Consider the following 23329-nt stretch of genomic DNA (forward strand, 5'->3'; position numbering starts at 1 on the left):
AAATATATTAAAAAAAACAAAAAACAAAAAAAACAAACAATGTCTGAACAGCAAATAATAATAAGAGGGAAAGAAAGGAAAAAGGGAGGGAGGAAGAAAACATCATTCCAAAGAATGAGAAGAGCAGAACTCTATGGGGGGAAGATAATGAACCAACATAGGCCCTGCTCCTAGATGTTTTCTGGCAAGACTTTAGAATGATAAATATGAAGAAACAATTCTGCAAGCCTCCTGGCTGGGGTAGCGGGGGGTGGGAAACCCCACACAACAGGTTGTCCAAAAAGAAACAAAAGTCTGCTTGGCCTCAATGTTAGATTTCAGAAGGCAGTGGGACAAGATTTATGACATTGCAGAGGACAAAACTGTCCTCATGCTTTGCCAAGCTGCCCTTGCCTTGAGCATGAAGATAGCAGAGTGGCCCTACTTTGCGGTGTGAACTTGCCTCCTTCGTGAGCTCACTGGTGAGTGGTCCATGCGACCATGAAGGAACCCAACCTCATGAAGTGCAGCTGCAACAACGGTGTCAAGGTCACACCTGGACTTCAGGTGCACTTCGCTGCTCCTTTCACTAAGCCTCCGGAGGATGAAGGAACTGGGCTTCCAGGTACTGCTCTGAGCCCCATCCTGACTGAGGTCACAAAACACACCTGCCTCCTCTCCCACCTCTGCCCAGCGGAACAAAAACCTCCCTGAAGACACACCTCCTTCTGTGCATTGGCTGTTTGGGATCTAGACTCCTGCCCCATTTCTTCTCTCATCCAATCAGCATTTGGCCTCCTGGTACCCTGTACAGCACCAGGATGACTGCTCTAAGGGCCAGACAGGCCCTCTCTTTTCCAAAGGAAACCTGGCCATTCTTCGCTTCGCTAATTTAGCACCCTGCCCCATACCAAGGGCTGGGGAGGCGCCCTCAAGGAATTTTCAGGCTAGAGAAAAATGCAGCAGACACTCTAGGATGTTCATTCAACACCTATGCCAATAACCTTTTTCTTAGCCTATTTCTACTATAAAGCCTGGAAAACAAGGCCCTTGATGTCCCAGTTTTCATAGCAGTCATATAGCATTTCTGGCCAATAAAATGCAGGCAGGAGTTCCAAGGCTAGTGTTACTTCTTTCACAAAAAGAAAAGGCTTGCCAGAAAGGAAAAAAAAATCTTTTCCCCCTTTGGTCCCTCCTTCCTGCCTGGAACACAGAGCTAGAATCCCCCTCCCAGTGCACAAGGACCACAGACACTGAACCTACCTTGGATAGGAACCAACCTGCAGACGCCCCCTTGTTGTTGTGGCCCACAGAGATCTTCATCAGCTGCCCCAGATCAGGGGCATCCAGTGTGAACTTGTCTTCAGCTCCCTTTTCAAAGTTTTTTTTTTCACTCTCCAGCCTCCGCTCCCCTGCATGCACAACATGCAAGAAAATTACAGTGAAGACCAGAGGAAGAGAGAGATCCCACTCCAAATCCTAATGGTCTACCCACTGAAGGATGGTCTCCAAGGTCAACTAGCGGAGGAGGTTTTGTAGGGGGTGACAGGTGCATTTTCTGTTTTTCCACTCAATTTTGCTATGAACCTAAAACTGCTATAAAAATAGTTAAGCCTGGTGGGTGTGGCTCTGTGGTTAAGGTCCATCTCTGAACCAGGAGGTCATGGTTTGGTTTGACCTCTATTCTCAGTCAGGGCACATGCCCAGGTTATAGGCTTGATCCTCAGTAGGGGCCTTGCAGGAGGCAGCTAATCAATGATTCTCTCTCATCACTGATGTTTCTATCTCTCTTCCTCTTCCTTCCTCCCTGATATCAATAAAAATATATTTTAAAAAATAAAATAAAATAAATTTTTTAAAGTCAACAAGGGTAATTTGAACATATACCGTATATGTGTGTGAAGTTTATATTTATATATATATATATATTTATATATATATATATATATATATATATATATATATATATATCCTATCTAATAAAAAAGTAATATGCAAATTTATCATACCTCCACTACATCCACAAGCCATGCCCACAAGCCAAGCAGGAGCAAGTATGCAAATTAACCCAACCAATGGGTTGCAGCCATGGAGAGAGCAGGAGGCTTGGGTTTCCCTGGCAATGGAGGAAGCCAAGCTTTCCGCCTGCCCTGGTCTGCCTTAGCCTCTGCTTAAGGCTACAAGGTTTCAATTTAGAAGATAAATAAATCCCAACAAAAATGGTAGCAGCCATGGAGCTGGAGAGAGCAGGAGGCTTGAGTTGCCCCTGGCCACGGAGGAAGCCTAGATACTAGGGCCTCCACTTGGGTCACCCGGGGGTATGGCAAGCCTGCAAACCACCACAGGCCCCTCGCCCAGACTGCCCCAAGCCCAAAGGAAACCCCCACCCTGATCTGGGGAAAACCAGCTAGCCCCCACCCCTGCACCAGGCCTCTATCCTATCTAATCCTCCTATCTAATAAAAGAATAATATGCAGCCAAGACCGTTTGGCTCAGTGGATAGAGTGTCAGCCTGTGGACTGAAGGGTCCCAGGTTAGATTCCGGTCAAGGGCATATATCCTGGTTGTGGGCACATCCCCAGTAGGGGGTGTGCAAGAGGCAGCTAATTGATGTTTCTCATCCATGTTTCTAACTCTCTATCCCTCTCTCTTCCTTTCTGTAAAAAATCAATAAAATATTTTTTTTAAAAAGAGAGAGAATAATATGCAAATTGACTGTCACTCCAACACACAAGATGGCTTCCCCCATGTGGTCAAAAATCACTGACCACCACAAGAAGGCCAGCAGGGGAGGGCAGTTGGGAGAGAACAGGTCTGCAAGGGAGGGCAGTGGGAGCGATCAAGCCTGCAGAGGAGGGCAGTTAGGGGTGACCAGGCCAGCAGAGGAGGGAAGTTGGGAGTGATTGGGCCTGCAGGGAAGGGCAGTTGGGGGGACCTAGGCCTGCAGGGAAGAGCAGTTGGGGGTGGCAGATCCAGACCTGCAGGGGAGGGCATTTATGGGTGGTCAGGCCTGCAGGGGAGGGCAGTTAGGGGCAAACAGGCTGGCAAGGGAGCAGTTAGGCATCAGTCATGCTGGCAGGGGAGTGGTGATCAGGCTGACAGGCAGAAGCAGTTAGAGTCAATCAGGAAGGCAGGCGGGTGAGCAGTAGTCCTAGATTGTGAGAGGGATGTCCAACTCCCATTTACACCAGATCCTACCTGGATTGGGCCTAAACAGGCAGTCAGACATCCCTTGAGGAGTGCCAGATTGGAGACGGTGCAGGCTGAGCTGAGGGACATCTTCCCCCCATGCAAGAATTTTGTGCACCAGGCCTCTCTAGTATATTACATATATATATATATATATATATATATATATATATATATATATATATATATATATATATACACACACACACACACACACACACACACACATAATTTAGATCTTGCTCTTCTAAAATTTTTTATTTATATACTTTATTGTCTTTCCTTTGTCTATGGTGTCTTTTATAATGCAAACTTCTTTTGTTGTAATGGAATTTATCAATACTTTCTTTTATTATTTTTGCTTTTAGTGAATATTTGAAGAAACCTCATTCTAAAAAAAGACACTCTCTTAAAGTTTCTCCTAAAATTTTTATAGAGTTGTTGTTTCATGTGTAAGTCTTTAGCCCATCTGGAAGTTATTTTTGTATATGGTGAAAGGTAAAAAAAAAAAAAAAAAAAAAATCTAGTTTTACCTTTTCTCATATGGTTCACACACCAGTAATTGACTGTTTCATCCTTTTTTATAATGCTGATTTATAATGCTGCCTCTATGTGTGTTTCTAGACCCCTTATTCTGTTCCATTGGCTTGTTTATTCTCCATCCATATGATGCTGCTGCAGTTTTTAGAGATCTGCAATGTTTTAATATCTGGCAGGGTAAATATCCCCCTATTGTAAATATTGTTAATATACTTCTCAACATTCAAAATTGTCTTGGCAATACATAGTTCTTTATGAACATGAATTTTATTAGTGGCTTAAGCTGTAGGATACTGTCCTTTGAAAGTATGATTAAAATTGCACTGCATTTTTAAAGTAATATGAGAACATTTGACTTCTTAATAAATTTAAGTGTTTTTTTTTTCTCATCCATGAACATAATATATTTCTCCATTTGTTTAGGTATTCTTATATATCCTTAAATAAAATTTTATATACTTCCAGAAAACTTTTTTGTTAGAGTTATTCTTAACTACCTTATAATTACTATTAGAAGTCACATATTTTAAATGAAAGTTTATTGTTTTTATTAATTTTTGTATATTAATCTGGTATCCAGCAACTTTATTAAACTTTCTCTCTTATTGGTTCGAATGACTTGTAAATTCTCCTAAATTTTGTAAATGTGAATTATTTTTTATGAAAATTAAAGTTTGCTTCTAAATGGAGTGCAAGGTTATAGTTTCTTCTAATTTTATTGACTTACAATCAGATGATTGTCTCAATGATATTGACTTATTTGAGTTTGTTAAGGCTTGCTTTGTGGTTTAGTATATTATCATTATCTACTTGGAAAAAAATGTGTATTCTCCACCATTTGGATGCCTACTTCCATAAAATTAAGCTTATGAACTGGGTAGTTAAAATCTTGTGTAGCCATACTAAAATTTTATCCATTTAACGTATTATTGATGTGTGTTAAAATATTCCATTATGATTATTTATCAAGTTTCTCCAAGAATTTTGTTAATTTTTACTTCACATATTTTTGGAATAAGTTACTAAGTTTATGTAAGTCCAGAATTATCATATCTTCCATGTTTATTTTTGGTTTTTTTATTGGTGCCTAATATACTTCTATATTTAACAAGACATTTTCCCTTCAATATTAATTTGATGGATACTAATATAGCTATACCCACTTCTTTCTTGTTGCTGATATGTTCCTGGAATACTTTATCACATCTTATTTATTCTCAGCCCTTTTGTATCATTTAAGCTGAGTTATATTTATTTTCATTTAATATGAGAAGATATATCTTTTTACTGGTGAGTTTCATTTATTTCTACTTATTATGATTATTTATATATTTATCTTACTTTTTGTTTTTAATTATGCCTTTTCATTATTTCTCTTTTCTCCTGTCCTGTATTCTATTGGATTGATTGAATTTTCATTATTTTTACTTCCTCTATTTGTTTAGAAATTATACATTTTTATTTTCAGTGATTAATTTTATATATGCATACTTGACATTAAAGCCTAAATTTAATGTTTCTACTCTCCTAGGATAGGAGAATGGAGTGGGACCAAGAACTTTATTATGTTTTAACAATCATTATCTACTTTCCTTCTCAAATATTATTGTTTTTTAGTGTTTTGGGTCCACAGTTTTTCATATCCTGATAACAGCCATTATTGTTATCGCTTTGTATATCAATGCTTGCTTAAATTTGTCACATAATTATCATTTTTTTAGCTCACTTTTGTTTCTTACATCCTACCCTTCTTTGGGGTACAATTTCCCTTTTCTTTAAGTATATTCTTTTAGGGGTTGTTTAAGTATAGGTCTATGAGTGGTAAAGCCCATTTTTCTTTGTTTGCATGGAAATTCTTTAACTATGCCCTTATTCTGGAATTATAACCTACCTGGGTACAGAATTCCAGATTGATATATAGTCTTGCTCAGAATATTATAGATATTATTCAATGAACTTATACCCTCGATAGGTTGATAGGAATTTGCAATAAATTTAAATTTTTTATAGAAGGTAACCTGACAAATCTGGTTACTTTTAAGATCTTTCTCTTTGACTCTGGCTTCACCATAATGTATCTAAATGTGGATGTTTTTATTTATCCTGTTTAATGACTCATTTTCTTACTTTAACTTGAAGATTCATATCTTTGCTCAGTTTTGAACTTTCAACCATTATCTCTTCAAATATTTTCTCTCACCTGTTATATAATCTCTGTTTCTGGAATTCCTGCTTAACATATATCAGAACTTATTCTCTCCTTCATGCCTCATGACTTCTCATTTATATTTTCCAACCCCTTTTCTCTCTGCTACATCTGAATATTTTGCTCATATTTATCTTATAGTTTGCAAATGCTCTACTCGATAGTTTCTAATGGTGTGGATTAAGTCATTTCTTAAGCATTTATATTTATTCACTATATTGTTTCCTATATTTATATTTATATTATTTTATTTTATTTTATTTTATTTTATTTTATTTTATTTTATTGATGTTAGAGAGAGAGAAACCTTGAAATGTTGTTTCACTTATTTATGTATTCATTGTATGTGCCCTGTCCAGCCTTGGTATATTGAGTCAACACACTAACCAACTGAACTACCTGTCCTGTATTTTTGTTTGCTATATTTTTTTACGGTACCTGTTATTTTCTTCAATTGCATATTTCATGTTGATAGTTTAAAATACTTAAATTATAGCCTTTTTCGGGTTACTCTATAATCTGAATTCAGCAGGGGGGTGGCAGAGGGTGTGTGTGTGAGTGTGTTAATCTCATTGTTTGTTGTATCTATTGGTGCTTAGCCATGTTGAATTGTGTCCATAAGTGTTTTGTGGTTTTGGAAACTGAATACATCTTCAGTACTTCATCTATAGGAATCGCAATTCTTCTGCTAAGCACCCAAGGGTATTACTACCATGGAACCAATTTTCTGTATTTGTGGGAAAGGAAGTCGCCCAATTCTTCTGCTAAGTACCCAAGGGTATTATTAGCATGGAACCAATTTTCTGTATTTGGGGGAAAGAAAGTCCCCAAAGCACACTTGTAGTGTAAAATCAAACCTCAAGCTCACGTGTGGTACAAGCTTAAGGTAACAATTTACCAGCAATTGTCTTTTAAATCTGGAGTTTTTGCAGAGATAAGTTTACAATACTGATGAGCAAATGTTTTCCTGTTCTATTTTTTTTTCACTGAAAATGTTCCTGTGAACCTTCAAGATTCCTGGCTTTATGTGTGGTTCTAATTTTGCATATTTTGCCTCATGAAGAGCCAATAGCTCATTTTATTACCTCAAATGGAATAAAATCCACCCTGTAGATTGCTGAGTGTGAAAGCTCCCTCTTTTCAAAAGCCACAGCATCAATTCATAGCTAATATTTTGGTTTTGAGTTCCCTCTTCATTTCCAGCACCTGGAGACCTTTTTTATTCTTTTAAGCTCAGCAATGCATTTTGAGTTTTAAAATATATTGTGTCCAAAATTAACATGTCTCGGTAGCTATACTGTCTCCTATGTTCTCCCATTAAATTGGCAGAAGCAGGAGAGAAACATCTGCCTTACTTCCTCTGGCCTGAATTTCCTTTTAACACCTGTAGCTGTGTCTGTGTCCTCCGTTCCTGCTCCATCTATGAGGCCAACTCTAATTCTATCCCTGGCCCCATTCTGATCTGCCCCAAACCACTTCATTGTATCAGGCCAGGCCACATCCCAAAATATAACTCAAGATGGACATGCAGCTTAGAGAGACAAAGAGGGTAAGTGAGAATGAGCCCCCTGGGGATTGGAACTTGGATACGCTCTGGGGTGCAGGACAACATTAAGTCAAGTCAAAGCCTAAGCACATCCTTTCCTGAAAACACATTACACACATAAATTTTTCAAGATGAACATCCTATTGCTCAGGGGAGTCCTTGACAAACCACATCGTAAGAAGAGAGATCCTCAACAGAGAAGCCTAGAGAAGACTGGGGCTGCAAGAAGCGAAGAAAACAGCCCACCTAAGAAGCAGTTTCTGGGCATGGTTTGTGAAAAAAAGAATTTCAAACCCATTACCTGTGTCTCCATATTCTCCAAAGATATTGATGAAGACTTCAGCATCTGTTCCTGCACCAAAGACATCACCAGTGTACACCTTAATTTCATACCTGTTACCTGAGAATGAGGACAGAGAAAGCCTAAGTTCATTAGGATCCTAAGGAGAGAAGAACAGAGGCCCCAAAGTAACTACCGTGTTTCCCCGAAAATAAGACATCCTCCGAAAATAAGACCTAGCGCATGGAAAGATAAGACATCCCCTGAAAATAAGACCTAGTGCAACTTTGGGACAAAAAACTAATATAAGACACTGTCTTATTTTCGGGGAAACAGGGTACCACACCATCCACCCTTCCCTCTATTAGTGCATGAATTGTCATGATCACTGTCAGTACCTGAGCAAAAAAACATGTTGTCTGACATTGGTTCCAAGCAATGACAGTTCATTGCTAATACATAAGCATATTAGATGAACACATTGTACACCTTAAACTTATACAATGTTATGTGCCAGTTATAGCTCAGTAAAGCTGAAAATAGTCAAATTGTCATTTTTAAATTGATTGCATAGCATAAATCAGATGTAGAGTGGACTTCAGTTTTTATCTACTAGCATGTCGCCTTGTGATGCATGAATCAGCCCACACTGAACCACCCCAGCACATTTCCCCTGGATATTGAAATGCCTCATACTAGACCCCCTTTATCTACTCTGCCTTCTCCAATCTGTTCTCCATACTTCATCACAGTGTAAAAATTCATTGGGGAAAATGGATTCTGCAAATGAAAATTATCAAGACTATAATCAATGCAAAGACTAGAGGCACCAATAGTAGCCAGCAAATGCACACTTAGAAATTACCATTTAAAGACCTGTATCTGCTTCTTGTATTTTCGCTCTATTCATTGAACACTCAAATGTCTCTGCCTTGGCCTTGACCTCAAGGTGGGCTAGAACTCAATGTAAATTTGACAACATGCAGAGCCCTGTCCAGGTCTCCTTGACCATGTCCAATTGATCCTGCTCTTGATCATCTTCCAAGTTGCAGAGGCCTTCCACTCAGTGGGAGGGGAGAGATTGATTTTTTTTTTCCCCTCCCCTTGCTGGCAGGGCCTCTTAGAGCCTTTTCTTTGGTTCACATTCTTTCTCAGCACCAATCTAGGGCTTCCTTCACAGAAGCAGGGTGGCAAGATGATCAGTGATGCCACAATGGGGTGGGGACCAGGGGTGTCCCCAAAGGCCACTGCTGAACATCGATCAATCAGAAGGGGCATCAGAACTCCAGAGGACACTGGGCACAGGGAAGCAGGAGAAAAGATGGGGGATTGGTGGGGAGCGGGCTAGAGAGCATTTTTTGAAGGAGTAGCAGAGATTCTGAATCATTCCAGAAAGTGGAATTCAAATTATTGAGTTGAATTATAAAGAAAGATATTTTAGCTCAAAAAAAGCAATATTTCTAGTGGCCAAGGCTATCCAACAAGCAATGAGATGCCCCTAGGGAAGTGAGTTTCTCATCCCTAAAGACATGTAGGCAGTTACCAGGTGCCAAGCACATGGGTGAACAGCCATCTGTCAGAGATGCTGTGAAGAACACACCAGAGGTGAGAGAATGTGAGAACACTAAGGGTTTTTTCCCCTCTGCAATTCCACATCATTTGACCAGGAAAGGGAACCCTGCAGACTGTGGAGGGAAGCCAGGAGATGAAGGAGGCATCTCAGAAGATGGTGGAACTACCCACAGCCATGCTAGATGAGGCCTGGGAAGCAGGAGCCCATGCAGGATTTGGGGAACACACAGCATCCCTGTGCTGGGCAAGTACCCACAAGCTGAGCATCAGAGCTGAAGTGAGGCAACGAGGAGACAGCCAAGGGTCAGGGATCCAGAGAACAGACAGCACTGGGGTGGGAGGAGCTTCCAGGCTTTTCTGTCTGAGGCCATGCCCAGGGATTGGGAAGCCAGGGGAACACAGTGCAGGAGGAGGTTGAGTCAGGCACAAGGGCGGTCAGCCTTCTAACCTCTGAGAACTTTCTATGGCAAAATGTGGTCCTGGAGATTCTGAACCATTCAGAATTGCACCCCTCAGTTGGCTGAATACAGAGCAGAATCCTGAATGTCAGATGCCCTTCACACCAAGGGGAAAGGGGTGCCACACCTCACAGCTGCTCTTTAAAGCAACAAGGAGGCTGATGAGATTACAGCTCTCCCTCCTTTTTATTTTTTTACATTTCCTCTTCAAGTAGAACCCCAGTCTATCTTACTATCTGATTTGTCATTTTCCCAACTAGGCCTAGGGCCCTGTGCCAACACTAAATTATAATTAAATGCATATATCGATGAAAGAGCAAGCTGAATAAAAGTAGAGCTCCCTTCTCTCCGTTGGCAAACTGTCAGCAGTGTGTCAAACCCTGCTCCCCAAGGGTCCTGTGAGCCTCAGGATTTCCTGTGAGCAGCATCTCCCTGAGCACAATCCAGTTGCAAGTGGATTTTGACAAGTTGAGTCCACCCCTTAGATCTGATGGTCAGTGAGAGGGCAAAATGCCCACCTATGAAACCTGGCTGCCCTCCTGGTAACAGGATCTTGTAATAACACTGGAAGAGGGGAAGGGATTATGAAAATCTCTGCCCTGCCCTGAGGTCAGAAAGGAGAAAGATGATAAGGAACCAAGGTTGAAAGAGAATGGGCAAGGCTGACCCCCCTTCTAGGGCAAATCATACTGAACATTCACACAGGCCTGATAGCTCTCGGGGCATTAGCATATCCTTGTAAGTCATCGGATCCCCACAATGGCCACATGACACAGGAGGGGCAGGTCCTGTTGATATCCTCATTTACAGATGAGGAAAACCGAGCCTCAGAGGGCAGGTTGCATGCCTGAGGTCACACAACAGTGAAATGATGCAAGAGGGGATCAAGGCCAGGTCTCTCGTCTCCACGTCCAGGGCTCTTTCTGGAATACTCCTGGCCTCTTGTGCTCTCTGTCAGGGACCAGCAAACTTTTCCTGGAAAGTGCCAGGTCGTCAATACTGTAGGTTGTATGGGCCATGTGGTCTCTGCCTCAACTATTCAACTCTACCACTGTATCACTAAAGCAACCATGCATGATCTACGTAAAGGCACACAAGCATGGCTGTATCCCAATAAAACCTTATGGACACAAACATTTAAATTTCATATAACTTTCCTGTGTTGTGAAATATTATTCTTGTGTTGATTTTTTTTTTCCAACCTCTTAAAAATGTAAAAATCTTTCTTAGCTCAAGGGCCACACAGACAGGTGGCAGGCAGTGCTTGGCCCGCAGGCCATTGTTGGCAGCCCCTGCCTGGAGCTCCATGTGCTCTCAGCATGGGTCTGTGTGTCTCTAGGCAGAGGGCTGTGTGCAACTCAGCGCTCCAGGGCCTGGAGAGGGAGCAAGGCTGCCTGGTGCTGGCATGGCCAGCTGCTGGTTGCAGGGCAATCATGGCACATCCTAACCACGAGCTAAGCAGTTCAAGGCTCCAAATGTTAGAGAACTGTTGCCCTTTCTCAGAGGTGGAAGAGGTGAGAAGGAGCATGTCCCAGGCATAGTGTGGGCAGGAAGGGCTAGCTGTCCCTGCCTCCACAATGCTGTGTGCCTGAGCTAAGCCTGAAGTTCCCTGAGTCCAGTGAGAAGCCAGCATGGGCTGGACTTTCCTGAAGGCGGGGACAGATAGAAGCACCAGTTCTTCAATGTTAGGCTTTGTGCCTTTAACTCATTGCCTAACTGAGGGCAAGCAAGGAGCAGAGCTGGGAAGAGGGGAGAGGTCAAGTTGAAGGAGGAGCTAGCACGGTGTTCCTCACCCTGAGCAAGCTGGCGAGGAACAAGGCCTAGTGATGGAGCATGGGAACTGCTGCCTGAGCCAAGGCTGGCCCATGGCTTACACATCTGGCATATCATCTGGCATGAAACTCCCAGCACTGTGTTTTCTCTGGCCTTTCGGCAAGACCAGCAGCCCACACAGTGCCTCTGTACAAATGAGAAAACCTTTTTTGTCCCTTCCTCAAGACACATTGCTGCCATCTGTTGGATAATTGTCATAAGAAATGCAAAAATCTACAACTGTGTCCTCACAGAGAAGCACTTGTGCAGAGCTCAGCCTGCACAACCCAACCACAACCCTACCTTCCAGGCAGGAGCCTTCTTCCACTAAAGCCAGTGTGAGCTCTGAGAGGCCAAGCTAAGTTGGCATTGATCTGAAAAGGGGACAGCAAGGAATATAGACTGGGGATTCAGTTAATCACGTGGTGCCTCCCAAAAATCAGAGCTGGGCTGAGCTGACAGAGGTAGTTGCAGCCTAAAGATAGGTTGCTTGGGGAGGGTATGCGGGGGGTGGGGGGGGGGCGCGAGGGAGGATCGTATATGTACACAGATAATAATTTAATTAAAAAAAAAAATTTTTTTAAAGATAAGTTGCTTGCCTCAAGGCCACAGCAGAGGGTGGTCTGTCCTTCTTGCCCTGCCCGGGGGACACACATGCCCAGTGTTGCCCTCTTTCTTTTTTTTTCTCTGCTGGCCCCATGACAGAGGCCCAGGCTGCTCCCATCAAATGGGAAATCTGTCTCCTGTAGGCCGGCCGGAAGCTGCCTGCATGGGCTTCCAGAAAAGGCAGGCAACGAAAGGCTCGAGCTGCCTCCTCCGTCTGGTACGCCAGCCGCCCCCACGGCCTCCCCTGCACTGTCTGGAACAGTCGGCACATGGCAATGACAAGATACATCTCCATAGAGCCACTGTGGGCGCGGGGGAGGCACAGTCACGCGGAGCTGGAACCCCCCATTCTGGTACCGCATGCACGCTGAGCCAGCCAAGCTGCTCATCGTGTTCATGACAACAGAAATCAAGCAAATGCTCTGTAACGAAGCCTCCATCCTGCCTGCCCAGGAAGGGACCCTCCCACGCCCACCAGCACTTGAGCCTCAGAGAAAGCTTTTTTTAGGAAGCAGAGAATCATGAATGAACTGGTGGTGAACTGACTCACAGAGTGTCTTTCCCTTGCCTTTCACCTGTTCTCAGACCCCGTGTGATTAGACCAGGGCCTTATTTCTTTGGGCAGGTGAGGAGTAGGGAGGGCATTGGGAGGAGGATGACAGGACTTTATTTTACACTCCCTCAAATCTGCGATGGCTCACACCCTGACACCCCTCACTTCCACTCACTGAGAGCCAGATGTAGAGAAGTGAGATATGACAGGTGCTAACCTGAAGGAGAGAAATTCAGTGGGGAGACTACCCAGGCATGGAGAAGGCATGGTCAACACACCCAAGGATGAGCAGCAATGCTGCATGCCAGGAGCTGGGTCACAGCCACTGAACAACGGCCATGCTGCCCCCAAAGGTTTCCTCTGTCTTCCCTCAGGCCAGAGGCCCAATCTCTCAGGCAGATTCTCCCCATTCTTCAAATAGTACTGGAACTTTTCTGCTCTCTCAACCTGGCTGCTCTTGCACACACACCAACTTATCAAAATAATAATAGGAGCCTCTGATGGTTGCTGAGGACCTACTATGGGCTAGTCACACCTATCATCTCATTTAATCCTCAGCATGACAGATCCAAATGCTGCTGATGTCACCATTTACTGATGAGGCAATAAAAGCAGAAGGTTAAGAAAGTTAACCAAGTCCCCATAGTTAGAAGGGGTGAAGCTCGGATTTGGACTCAAGGGACTGGACATGAAGGTGCTCTCTTAGCTGTCATTTCACCTTACCCCCACTTTCCAAGCCTGCGGTAGCCCAAACAGGTGGGAACCCCTTCTGTGACTCTCACTGTGCTCACTCTGGCTAATACTCTGTGGTCAAATCCTGACTCTGCCACTCCACCAGTTATGTGAGCATGAGCAGATGCCTTAAGCTTTTTGCCTCCATTTCCTCATCTGTAAAATGGGGATAACATTAATTCACTCATAAACTGGTTGAGTTGATTAACTGGAGCAATAAATATAAAGGACTTAGTGCACTGTGGGCATGGAGTAAGTGCTCAGTAAATCATGGTGGTTGTTACTCTTGTTGCTATTCTGATGTTTCTCTGACTTCTTCTCCTGCTCTCAGGCTTGCTTTGACTTTGAGAAGCATAGACTCAGGATTCTGTTCTCTCAGAATGGGAAAGGACTTTGGAGCCACTCAGTGCCAGGACCTGCCTCTAGAATCTGGCAAGCTTGTCTAGACAACTGGGAATGGACTCGTGACCTTGATTGCAGTTGAAACTCGTGGGAAGCACCTTTCTTCCCAATCTTCTTCCCTTCCTTGATATTTCCCCTTAGCATAACTCATGTTCTCCAGGCCTTCTGTGCTCTGGTTGCTGTAGATGCTGTTAGGAGTCATTATTTCTTAGAACCCTACAAACGTTGTTCTGGGCCCATGGGCTCACAGTGGTGAGAACTTCCGGGTGGGAAGAGCTGGGCCAGCCGTGCATCACTCTCCTCTGAATTTCACAGCAGCTTCCCGCCCACCCCATCTGCTCCCACGTAGCAATGCAGAAAATCATCTCCGGAAAGAGTGGGAAGAAGAGAACTGCTTTGAATGAGGCCCTAGGGGAGAGTAGCAGAGAATTTCAGGACCAAAAGGGATTTATCTACTCTGCCTCCATTTTACAGAGGAGGAAACAGAAGTCCCAGGAAGTTAAGTGACCTGCTCTTGGTCACCCTGGCTCAAGATGCCAGATCATGCTCCTCCAATGACATTTATTGGGAATTGTCTATGCACCAGACCCTGTGCTCAGAGTAAATATGTAGGAGCCTAGATTATGAAGGGGAGAAAGTTAGGCTAATAAGTAATCACAGTGCAAAGGAATAGAATGTTCTAAATGGAAGCCAATAGAAGCATAAAGGAAGGGGGCATCAGGAGGTCTTTATAGAGGAGGTGAGGCCCAAGCTAAGACTTCAAAGTTGAAAAGGAGTTTGCTAGGCTAACCCTAATCTAACCCTAAAACCAACCCTACCCCTAAGCCTAACTCTCACCCTAACCCTACCCCTAAGCCTAACCCTAACCCTAACCTTAACCCTAACCCCAATGCTAATTCATAACCCTAACCATAACCATAACCATAACCATAACTATAACCTAACCCTAACCCTGAAAAGTGGAGATAGTAATAAACCTCACCTCCTAGTGGTGCTCTGAATTTTAAATTAATAGTAATTGCAAAATGTACACACATGAGACACAGGCTACAGAAGTATTCTGTCCACAGGTCATGTAGCTAGTAAATTGGGATTTGAACTTAGGACTCTATGACTTGTGATTTGGAGCTCTGGACCATGATGCCCTCTACCCTCTTTATGGGTTCTGGGTCATCAAGAGGGTGACAACATTCCACACAAGCTGGAAGAAATCCTGCAGAACAAAGCCAGGCATTCAAGGTAATGGAGGGAATGTCAAGAGGCAATGGCAGGAAGAAAATCTCACTACACTTCTGTAAATTTCACTACACAATTTGATAGCCTAGGATAACGGTTATGCTGGGAAAAGTGCCTACCAACCTTCCCTGGGCCCCATGAAATGCCAGGACCACTGATGCCCACTCTAAGAGGGAGACAAGCACAGGGATGGCTGCTGACTCCCTGTGAGTGCACACGTGTCTGAGATTCTTAATCAGAAAGTGTGATTCCTGTACTAGCCCATTGAAATGTGGGGAGGAAGCCAGCCAGCCAAGATTGGGACACCCACTCCTGCTGACTCACTGCAGATAAGTCAGGAGAATCCAGGAGTTTTCTCCAGCAGCCTGAAGTCCTTGGCAAGAACTGAGAAATTGGGGTGCAGGCAGCATATTCCTCTTTTCTTATGGGTAAATAAGAGCCCTTTGATTGCGAAGTCAATATAGTATATTGTCACTGTTACAAACAGTTAATGAAAATTTAGGATGCATTAAAAGAAGGAAGACATCAAGGAATCCTGAATAGACAAAACAATCTTTGAAAAGAAAACCAAAGTTAAAGATCTCACACATCTTTATTTTGAAACTTCCTACAAAGCTACAATAATCAAAACAGCATGGGACTGGCATAAGGGCAGACATTTAGACCAATGGAACAAAACAGAGAGCCCAGAAACAAAACCTCATGTATATGATCAAATGATATTCAACAAGGGTGTCTCTATTTTCTAATTTTTCTGTCATGATCAAGTTTCATTTTTATAATAAAAAATCAATAATATATCTTTTTTTTAAAAAGATACATTTGAAAGTTGTTATGATAGGGGTCAGGGGAACAAGTCAAATGTTCAAGGTCAGATGGGAGATGGGAGATCAGAGGCAGACAGAGAAACTGAGGGCTGAAGCCCATTGGGACAGAGGATATGTCTGTTTTTGCCCAGCTGGTTGCAAGAGAAGGCAGCACTTGGAGACCAAGGGTACATGCTGGAAGGCAGAATCTAAGGGTATGTCAGCCTTCTGTTGTGACCACGGGTAAGTCACTTCTGGCTGCCACATGCCTTTGCCTCTGATGGCCCATGACTCTGTGACCAGGATATTATGATGAATGTACCCACATGTGCTAGTCTCTTTTTGGAAAAATATGTTAATAATGGGGCGAGGTGAAGAGGTCAGAACTTTAAGGAACAAAAAGGAGATAATATGGGACATAGAATACAGTGTGTGTTTTTACATGCTTTGTTCCCCTGAGTCCTGTTGAGCTAATATGATTGAATTTAAGGCCGTTGGCCAGACATGCACTTGAAATAAGTTGTTTCACTCATGAAAATCAGGAGCCAGGGGCAGCATGATGGAACGCTGGAAGGAGCCAGTTCTGATTCTCACCCACCACGCCCTGACTGTAACCTGCCTTCCTTGGCATCAGAAGGGAGGTAATGGAATAGGAGAGCAGTAAATGCTGACGTTAAACTCAGAGGGACTCTTGGTAGATACCCGTTAACAAGAGTTGTTGAAACACAGGATGTGTTCATGGCTGCTCTCACCCACACCTCCATCAAATGTCCACTGACATTTCCCCACTTCCCATATGCCAGTAAGCTTGTTCTTGGGAAGGCCACAAGGAAGAGATGGGGCTTCACCAAGGCCCTAGACAGCAGGAAGACCCTGGAAGGTGGCAAGCAGAGGTGGGACTGCCCAGATGCAAGACAGAGGCCTGGTTGAGCCCAGCCCCAGCAGGGCAGGACAGTGGGTAAATCAGCTTGGAACTCACCTGTGGGTATGTCCATGGGATTAAAGCTAGCCAACAGGTCTCGGCACCACTGGCGGTCGCCTTCCACCTTGCTCAGCCAGCTGCTGCAGTTGAAGTAGTAACGGAGGTGAGGCCGCTTCGTGTCAGTCAGAATCACACGGTCTAGGTACCAGCTGGAGTTGGAGCCTGTGTTGTCATGCTCAATCCTGGGCAGAAGCAGACATCCACACTGTCAGTGGAAGCACAGAGATGACTCCCCTTTCATGCTGTAATTCCCAATTGTTTACTCTAAGGAAAGGCTCCATCATTGTTGTTGGTACTTTACCTCTGGAACTCCAGATGGGTATAACTTGCAAGATGGATATGCTTATTAATGATGTTAATAAGTCTAGACTGTCTCAGTCTGCCTCTAACCACTGTACTACTGTCTCTCAGAGCACATTTCCCAAGTTTGTGAAAAATTGCCTTAACTTGCCTTAACCCAGAGAATTGCATCTCTAATGGGAAAGTTTAGAAAACTGTGACTCAGGGTGGGAGGAAAAGATTCAAGCCTTTGGCCTCTCCACAAATGACACCAGAAGAGTAGTAACATGTCAATTGTGAAGTGGGTTCCTAATCTACCTGCCTCCATCTCATCTACCTGCCTCCATCTCACCCCAGCCAGGGTCCAGATTCTCACCTGATTTTGTAGATGAGGCCCACGTTGTTGGTTCTCACCCGGAACACATCGACGTTGGCTTTCGCAAAGGCAGATTTGCTCCTGCAGTGAACATGCACATAGCTTAGAACATGCACATAGTTTAGAACAGGCGTGCTCACAGGCCCGGGAAGAAAGCCAAGGGCTGGCATCCCCTTCTTCCTCCACCGTCCCATTCCTGGATGTGCTGCAAGCAACCGATCCCATTCTGAGATTCCTTTCTGACGTGATTTGAAGAGGCAGGGGCAAGGCCGGTGAGTATTCATTCCTTGCTTTCACACCCAGCTTCTCAGGATCCTTGTTATGTACCACTAAGGCAAGCACAGCAGGCAATAATTAGTTCCATGCTATACTCAAGTAAACTGCTAGTTGATTGCAGAATTGGGACCAGAACCTGGCTCTCCAAAGCCATGATCGAACGCCTTCTGGTAGCTCTGGGTTGGGACAGTGGGGGAGGAAGGAAGGCGTGATGGATGCCATGGTGCTCTCGGGTCTGCAGGCCTCCTGGTCTCTCCTTTCTTGCCTTGCTCTTGCTGGGGAGAATTACAATGGCAGCCCCAAGTGGATGCAGACCTTGGGTGGGAGTCCATGGTCCTGCCATTCCAACAAGAAAGGAAACACTCAACCAAATCAGCAACCAGGGAAGTGGGGCAGTGAGGAAAGGCATGTCTGGCATCCTGCAGATGGTGCAACAGAAGCAGGTAAACCTGAGATGTTACACAGTGAGGTGCCAGGCAAGTTCAGCCCAGGAGCATCCTAGATCCCATCAGCTTAGACACCAGAGGGCTGGAGCAGCTGCACCATGGAGTCCTCCAGGAGTGAAAGCCTGAATCGCATGTGAATATCTGCTCTGTCTTCTGTGTGGGCCAGGATCCTGCCATTCCAGCTCAGCCTGCTTGCAGCTCTTCCTGCCCCACGGTGATGCCTCTGTGGGGCTGAGAGCTGTAGACCTCCCTCAGAGCTCCTACAGCCCATGGGAAAAGAAAGGCCCAGACACTTATGCCCATTTATTGCCATCAATATGTTTCCAAATAAAGAATGAGGTTAAGGGTCTTCTCCCCAAGGCAACAAGGGGAGAAGCTCTCTCAGTAGCAAAAGGCTTTTAAGGTTCTACAGACTCGAAAGCTGTGACTCTGAAAATAGAACCCCTTTGGCAAGCACTCTGCCCTGGTGAAGTCTCCTTCTGGTGGTGGGCACAGCATGAGACCTGGGCCCACGGCCCCCCTAAAGCAATGCAGAGCTCATGAAACCAGTTGACTGTGGACACTGAGGCAACTTGTCAGGGAAAAGAGGCCCCAGAGGTGTCTCTGGGCACAGAGGGGAGGAGGGGAGAGTGGCCGACCTTCTTAGTTTTGAGGTAGAACAAGGGCCCACTCCCAGGCCTGCTGAATGTCCCTGTCAGGTCCCCACATCCTAGGGAAAATAACAGCACACCCATGCTTTGTTTCAGAGTCAAAGTGGTGGTGATTAAATGACTTGGAAAACAGTGAACATCAACCCTGTGCCAGAAGAACGTGAATGGAAACATAGAAAGGAATAAGAGGCATTTTATGTTTCTACAAATGAGACTCCCTTCCCCCTCAAAAAAAGGGATTTTAGAATAGATAAGAGTCTTTACCTCAGATAAATACCCTACAAACCAGTCATCCTGGGGAGCAATCGGATGGGGTATTATGCAGCCACTGAAAATTCTGTTATAAAAGAAGATTTCATGAAACAGAGACAAGTTTATGATAGAGGCTTTAAAAAGGGAGGCAGGTTAAAACCCAACGTACAAACAGAACAACAATACGCAGGACACTAATTTCATTTAAAAACAATGAAGACTGGGAGATTCCTACAGAAAAATGTCTACATGGAAAGACTGTTCTGAAGTGTTGGTTATTTATTTAATTATTATTTATTCTGGTCTGTATATGTTTTTTAGTTTTCTGAAGGGAGTGGGTCTTGGGTTTGCAATTATGAGGAAAGCACAGCCCCGTCTCAGCAGCCCCCTCTCCCTGGCCCACAGCTGCCTGTGGCAAAGCCTTTGGAATGAGCATGAGGATTGCTGACTTCACGTACTCAGGGCCCATGGATTTTGGAAACGGCCAAGGCCAATGTTTAGAAGAGGAGGCTGACTTGGAAAGGAAAAGAGAAGGTGTGGGTTTGGAAGAAAAGCAGCAGGCTTTCTGGGGTGCCTCTGACAAGCATTCCAGAAGAGGGGCTTTCACAGCTGCACTCTGTAAGGGGGTTCTGCGCCTTCAGAAAGACCCTGTACACTGACCCCGAGGAATGTGGATTTGTACATCCCAGCATGTTAAATGCTTGGTCGTGGTGCTTTCTAGTCACTCAGCAAACAAATTTTAGAAAACAAGATGGAAGAAGGGAGACTGGGACAGAAAGATCGAAGATGAGCCTCTCAGGACCATGCTGCAGCCGTCCAGGGGATCATGGAAACAAAGCAATGGTCCACGGTGTCTATGAGATGGAGACCATCATCTTGGCAGACAAGAGGAAGGCCTTCGGCATCGCTGACATCTCTCTCCTTCAAGGAGGAAGAGGAAAGGACCCAGGCAGGGCCACACAGACTCCCTTCTCTCAGGAAGGGGCCTGCATAATCCCCAATGAGGCCCAATCTCAATCCACTGAGGGTCAGATTCCGGGATCCACACTTCTGGTGAATCAGAATGCTAGTGCCTCTGGGTTTCAGAAAACCAACTGGAGTTAGGGTGGAGACAGCAAAGGACAGGGTTCCCTAGTCAAAGGAAACATGAAACAGACTTCTTCACGCCTCCTGTTGGAGACTGCAGCTTCTCTGTGGCTCCTGGTCCATCTGCAAATGAAGGCTAATGCAGAACACACATCCCTGCCCAGGGCCCCCACCCAGAGGAGCCTTTACAGGCCCACAAGGCATTTTAGCCACCAATCAGGCAGAGCCAGCGGGCTGAAATGCCAGGCATTCTCTGACACTCTCAAGGGGTGAATTCTCAACAGGAGAACAGTGTTCCAGAAGACACATGAGATCCCATCCTTTTGCCATACTCTGAACACGTGACCCAGTGTTGGGGTGGTTCTGGGTCATGGTGAAAAGAACTCCCAGGCCATGGCTGTTGGCACTTAACTGGTGTGGGGGTCGGGATGGAGGTCAGCTTATGGGGGAATCTAAATGAACAAGTCACAGCCTTTGCCAGCAATAGGCATGAAAGTTCTTGCAACAGGAATCATTTTGTGTTGAGAAAAAAAATCCTGATAAGCCATTTGGGAGTTGGAAGGTGAAAATCTTGGGGCCTAGGACAAAAGGCACAGAGAGAACAGGAATTGAGGGGAGAGAAGGACATGGAAGAAGCTGGAGAAAAAGACAGAGTGGGTCACATGGCTGGAGCTGTGGAGAAAGGGGTCAGGGAGGAATTCTCAGAAAGGTGGTGGCTTACTTTCAAGACTAAGGGGCCTGCTATCCCGTTTTAAGATATTTACCACTAGGCTTTGTTTTGGGATGGCACTGTGCAATGAGGAGGGAGCAACACAGACAGTGAGATGAGAGATTTGGGCACCGGTGGGCATTCTGAGCAGGCCACAGGGACTGGTGGGGGTGAGGGTGGGCTGAGATAACTGCATCTACACCTCATGGAGCACGGTGACCCCGTGGCCTCTGCAGCTGGGTTACACGGGGACCTGGAATTCCCCGGAAAGCAATGCTCCCTCCCAGACCCAAATGGAAGGGGTCCTGGTGAGGACTGTGTCTATATGATTCTCTTTGTAGACATTGTCTCGGGTCCTGCAGCGGCCAGCCTACAGTGTCCTCCTTCCCCATGTACCTGCTCATCAGGGTCAGATTAATCTTTCTTGGACAAAGAGTAAGTTGAACCTCCGTTGATCAACTTTCAAGTAAGACCTTCGAAGTCTGGTCCTCCCTGCCTTTCTGACCTGCCTCCTCTCTGCCCTCATGTAGCCAGAAGGCTCCCTCCCAGCTCCCATGGTCCTGTGGTGCTCCTAAAGTACCTATATGTTTGCAAGCTGTACCCCTTCTAAGTACCCTCTCTCCATTAGTACACTCTCTCAGATAAGTACCCCCTCTCTTATCTGAGTCCTTTCCACCATGTGAGGCCCAGAGGACCTATTCTCCCCTATAAATTCTTGCTCTAGTCACTCTGATCCCACCTCATTCTCTGAGCTTTGACTATTTGCAAATAACTGAGATAGACATGGGATGCACAAGGAGACCTCTCCTCATCCTCTTGCTCTACCTGGCATTTCTCTACACACACCTCCTGCCTCTCCAGGGCATACAGCTGACAGTGTAAAACATGCCCACAGCCCTGAAGCCTCCACTCCCCATGGGTCCAGCAGAACCCTCAGGACCAGCCAGACTGGAGTCTTGGCCAGACCTGTGTTCCTGCTTCCCTCCCTGGAGTGTGATACAAACACAGAAGGAACCTGTCAGCAGACTTTGGGGTGAATGGGGGTGGAGTGGGTTGTTGCTTCCTATTGTGGGGCGAGCGGGAAAGCCTGGTGACTCCATGTGGTATCAGCAGAGCCTGGAGACTCCTGGCCCTGCTGGCTCATTCGTGCTCTAGACCCCTTTCCCGGATGTGGGTTCCCCTTCCCCGCTGAGAAGGAAGGCCCAGGGACAGAGCTTCACACCTGGTTATAGAAGGTTTCCTGGGGGCCCTTCCTGAGAGGATATTTTGACAAATGAAAAAGGTGAGGAGGAAGAGTCTGAGGAGGCTGGATGCACGAAAGAAGGAAAGACAGTGAGAAGCCACCACGAAAAAAAAAAAAAAAAAGTGGTTGTTTTTGGTTAAAAAAGACAGGCTGGGGACTCTAAAACCAAGTTGGCCAACTCCCCAAGGTCTAGTCACTTCTCCCTAGAGGAGTGGCTTCTGGGAGGTCACATGGCAAAGAGGATGGGCATTTCATGTCTTCTCTTTACCGTGCCCACGACACTGAAGGGAAAGGCTCCACAAGCGAGTCACTCTGCAGTGTAAACAGTGCAAGGAGGCAGGTACCCTGTTCTGCAGAAACAAAGTAGGATGTTATGCCAGCCTCGACGCTGCAGCCTTCACACCACAACCCACATTCAGGGCAAACATGTGACCCAGGGCCTCGTCAGCCTGCTAAACCCAGAACTCAGGAATATCCTGGACTGTGGACCCAACCCTTCAACAGCTTGCCCTGTCACCACTGGAGGTGCCACGCCATTAACCCCAGAGATCAAACTTGGAACCCAGGAGGCCTCCCCATTCCTGCCTGGGCCACAAGGCCATGTGCTCAAGGAAAATGTCAACATCAAGACCTGGGTTGGAGGGCCAGCTTTACCACCAACAAGCTCCATGACTTAGAGCTGCTCCCTGTTCCTCTCTAGGCTTCAGTTTTCCCATGAATGGTTGAATTAGATTTGGTGGTTTTAAAATTCCCCTTGGCTATGGAGCTCTTGGCGCAAATAGAATCTGACTCAGATTCTCAGGAAAACAACCATAAGTTGAGCTGCTCCAGCAGAAAGAAGGATGGACAGGGTGGGCCCAGGAACAGATGATCAGTCCCCTGTGCCACTCAGCACAGATTGAATGCCAGATGCCCAAGCCATCCGTAAGGCCCCTAGACATCTCTGGAATTCAGTCATTCTGCTAAGTGTTACTGCATATATCTGTGTGTGCACGTGTGTGGTAGGGGGAAAGGATCGAAGAGAAGAGAGAGCACCCACTGGTTACAATGGGTTACAATGAAATGGGAGAAACTGGTGTGTACACACACAGACACACACGAACACATCTGCAC

At 45.2% G+C, this 23329-nt stretch overlaps 1 protein-coding gene across 1 annotated transcript in view; it reads right to left on the reverse strand.

The window, feature by feature from the left end:
- LOXHD1 (lipoxygenase homology PLAT domains 1) overlaps window positions 1-23329 on the reverse strand; it is a 93071-nt gene that overhangs the window by 65949 nt on the left and 3793 nt on the right. The window contains exons 3-6 of the mRNA XM_036418682.2: window positions 17555-17635; window positions 16897-17081; window positions 7762-7860; window positions 1243-1391 (exon numbers count right to left, since the gene is read on the reverse strand). Of these exons, the coding sequence (XP_036274575.1) occupies window positions 1243-1391; window positions 7762-7860; window positions 16897-17081; window positions 17555-17635 (514 nt within the window). The remainder of the gene's footprint in view (window positions 1-1242; window positions 1392-7761; window positions 7861-16896; window positions 17082-17554; window positions 17636-23329) is intronic.

The sequence above is a fragment of the Pipistrellus kuhlii genome, unplaced genomic scaffold (assembly GCF_014108245.1).
Source record: "Pipistrellus kuhlii isolate mPipKuh1 unplaced genomic scaffold, mPipKuh1.p scaffold_m20_p_6, whole genome shotgun sequence".
Taxonomy (NCBI): Eukaryota; Metazoa; Chordata; class Mammalia; order Chiroptera; family Vespertilionidae; genus Pipistrellus; species Pipistrellus kuhlii.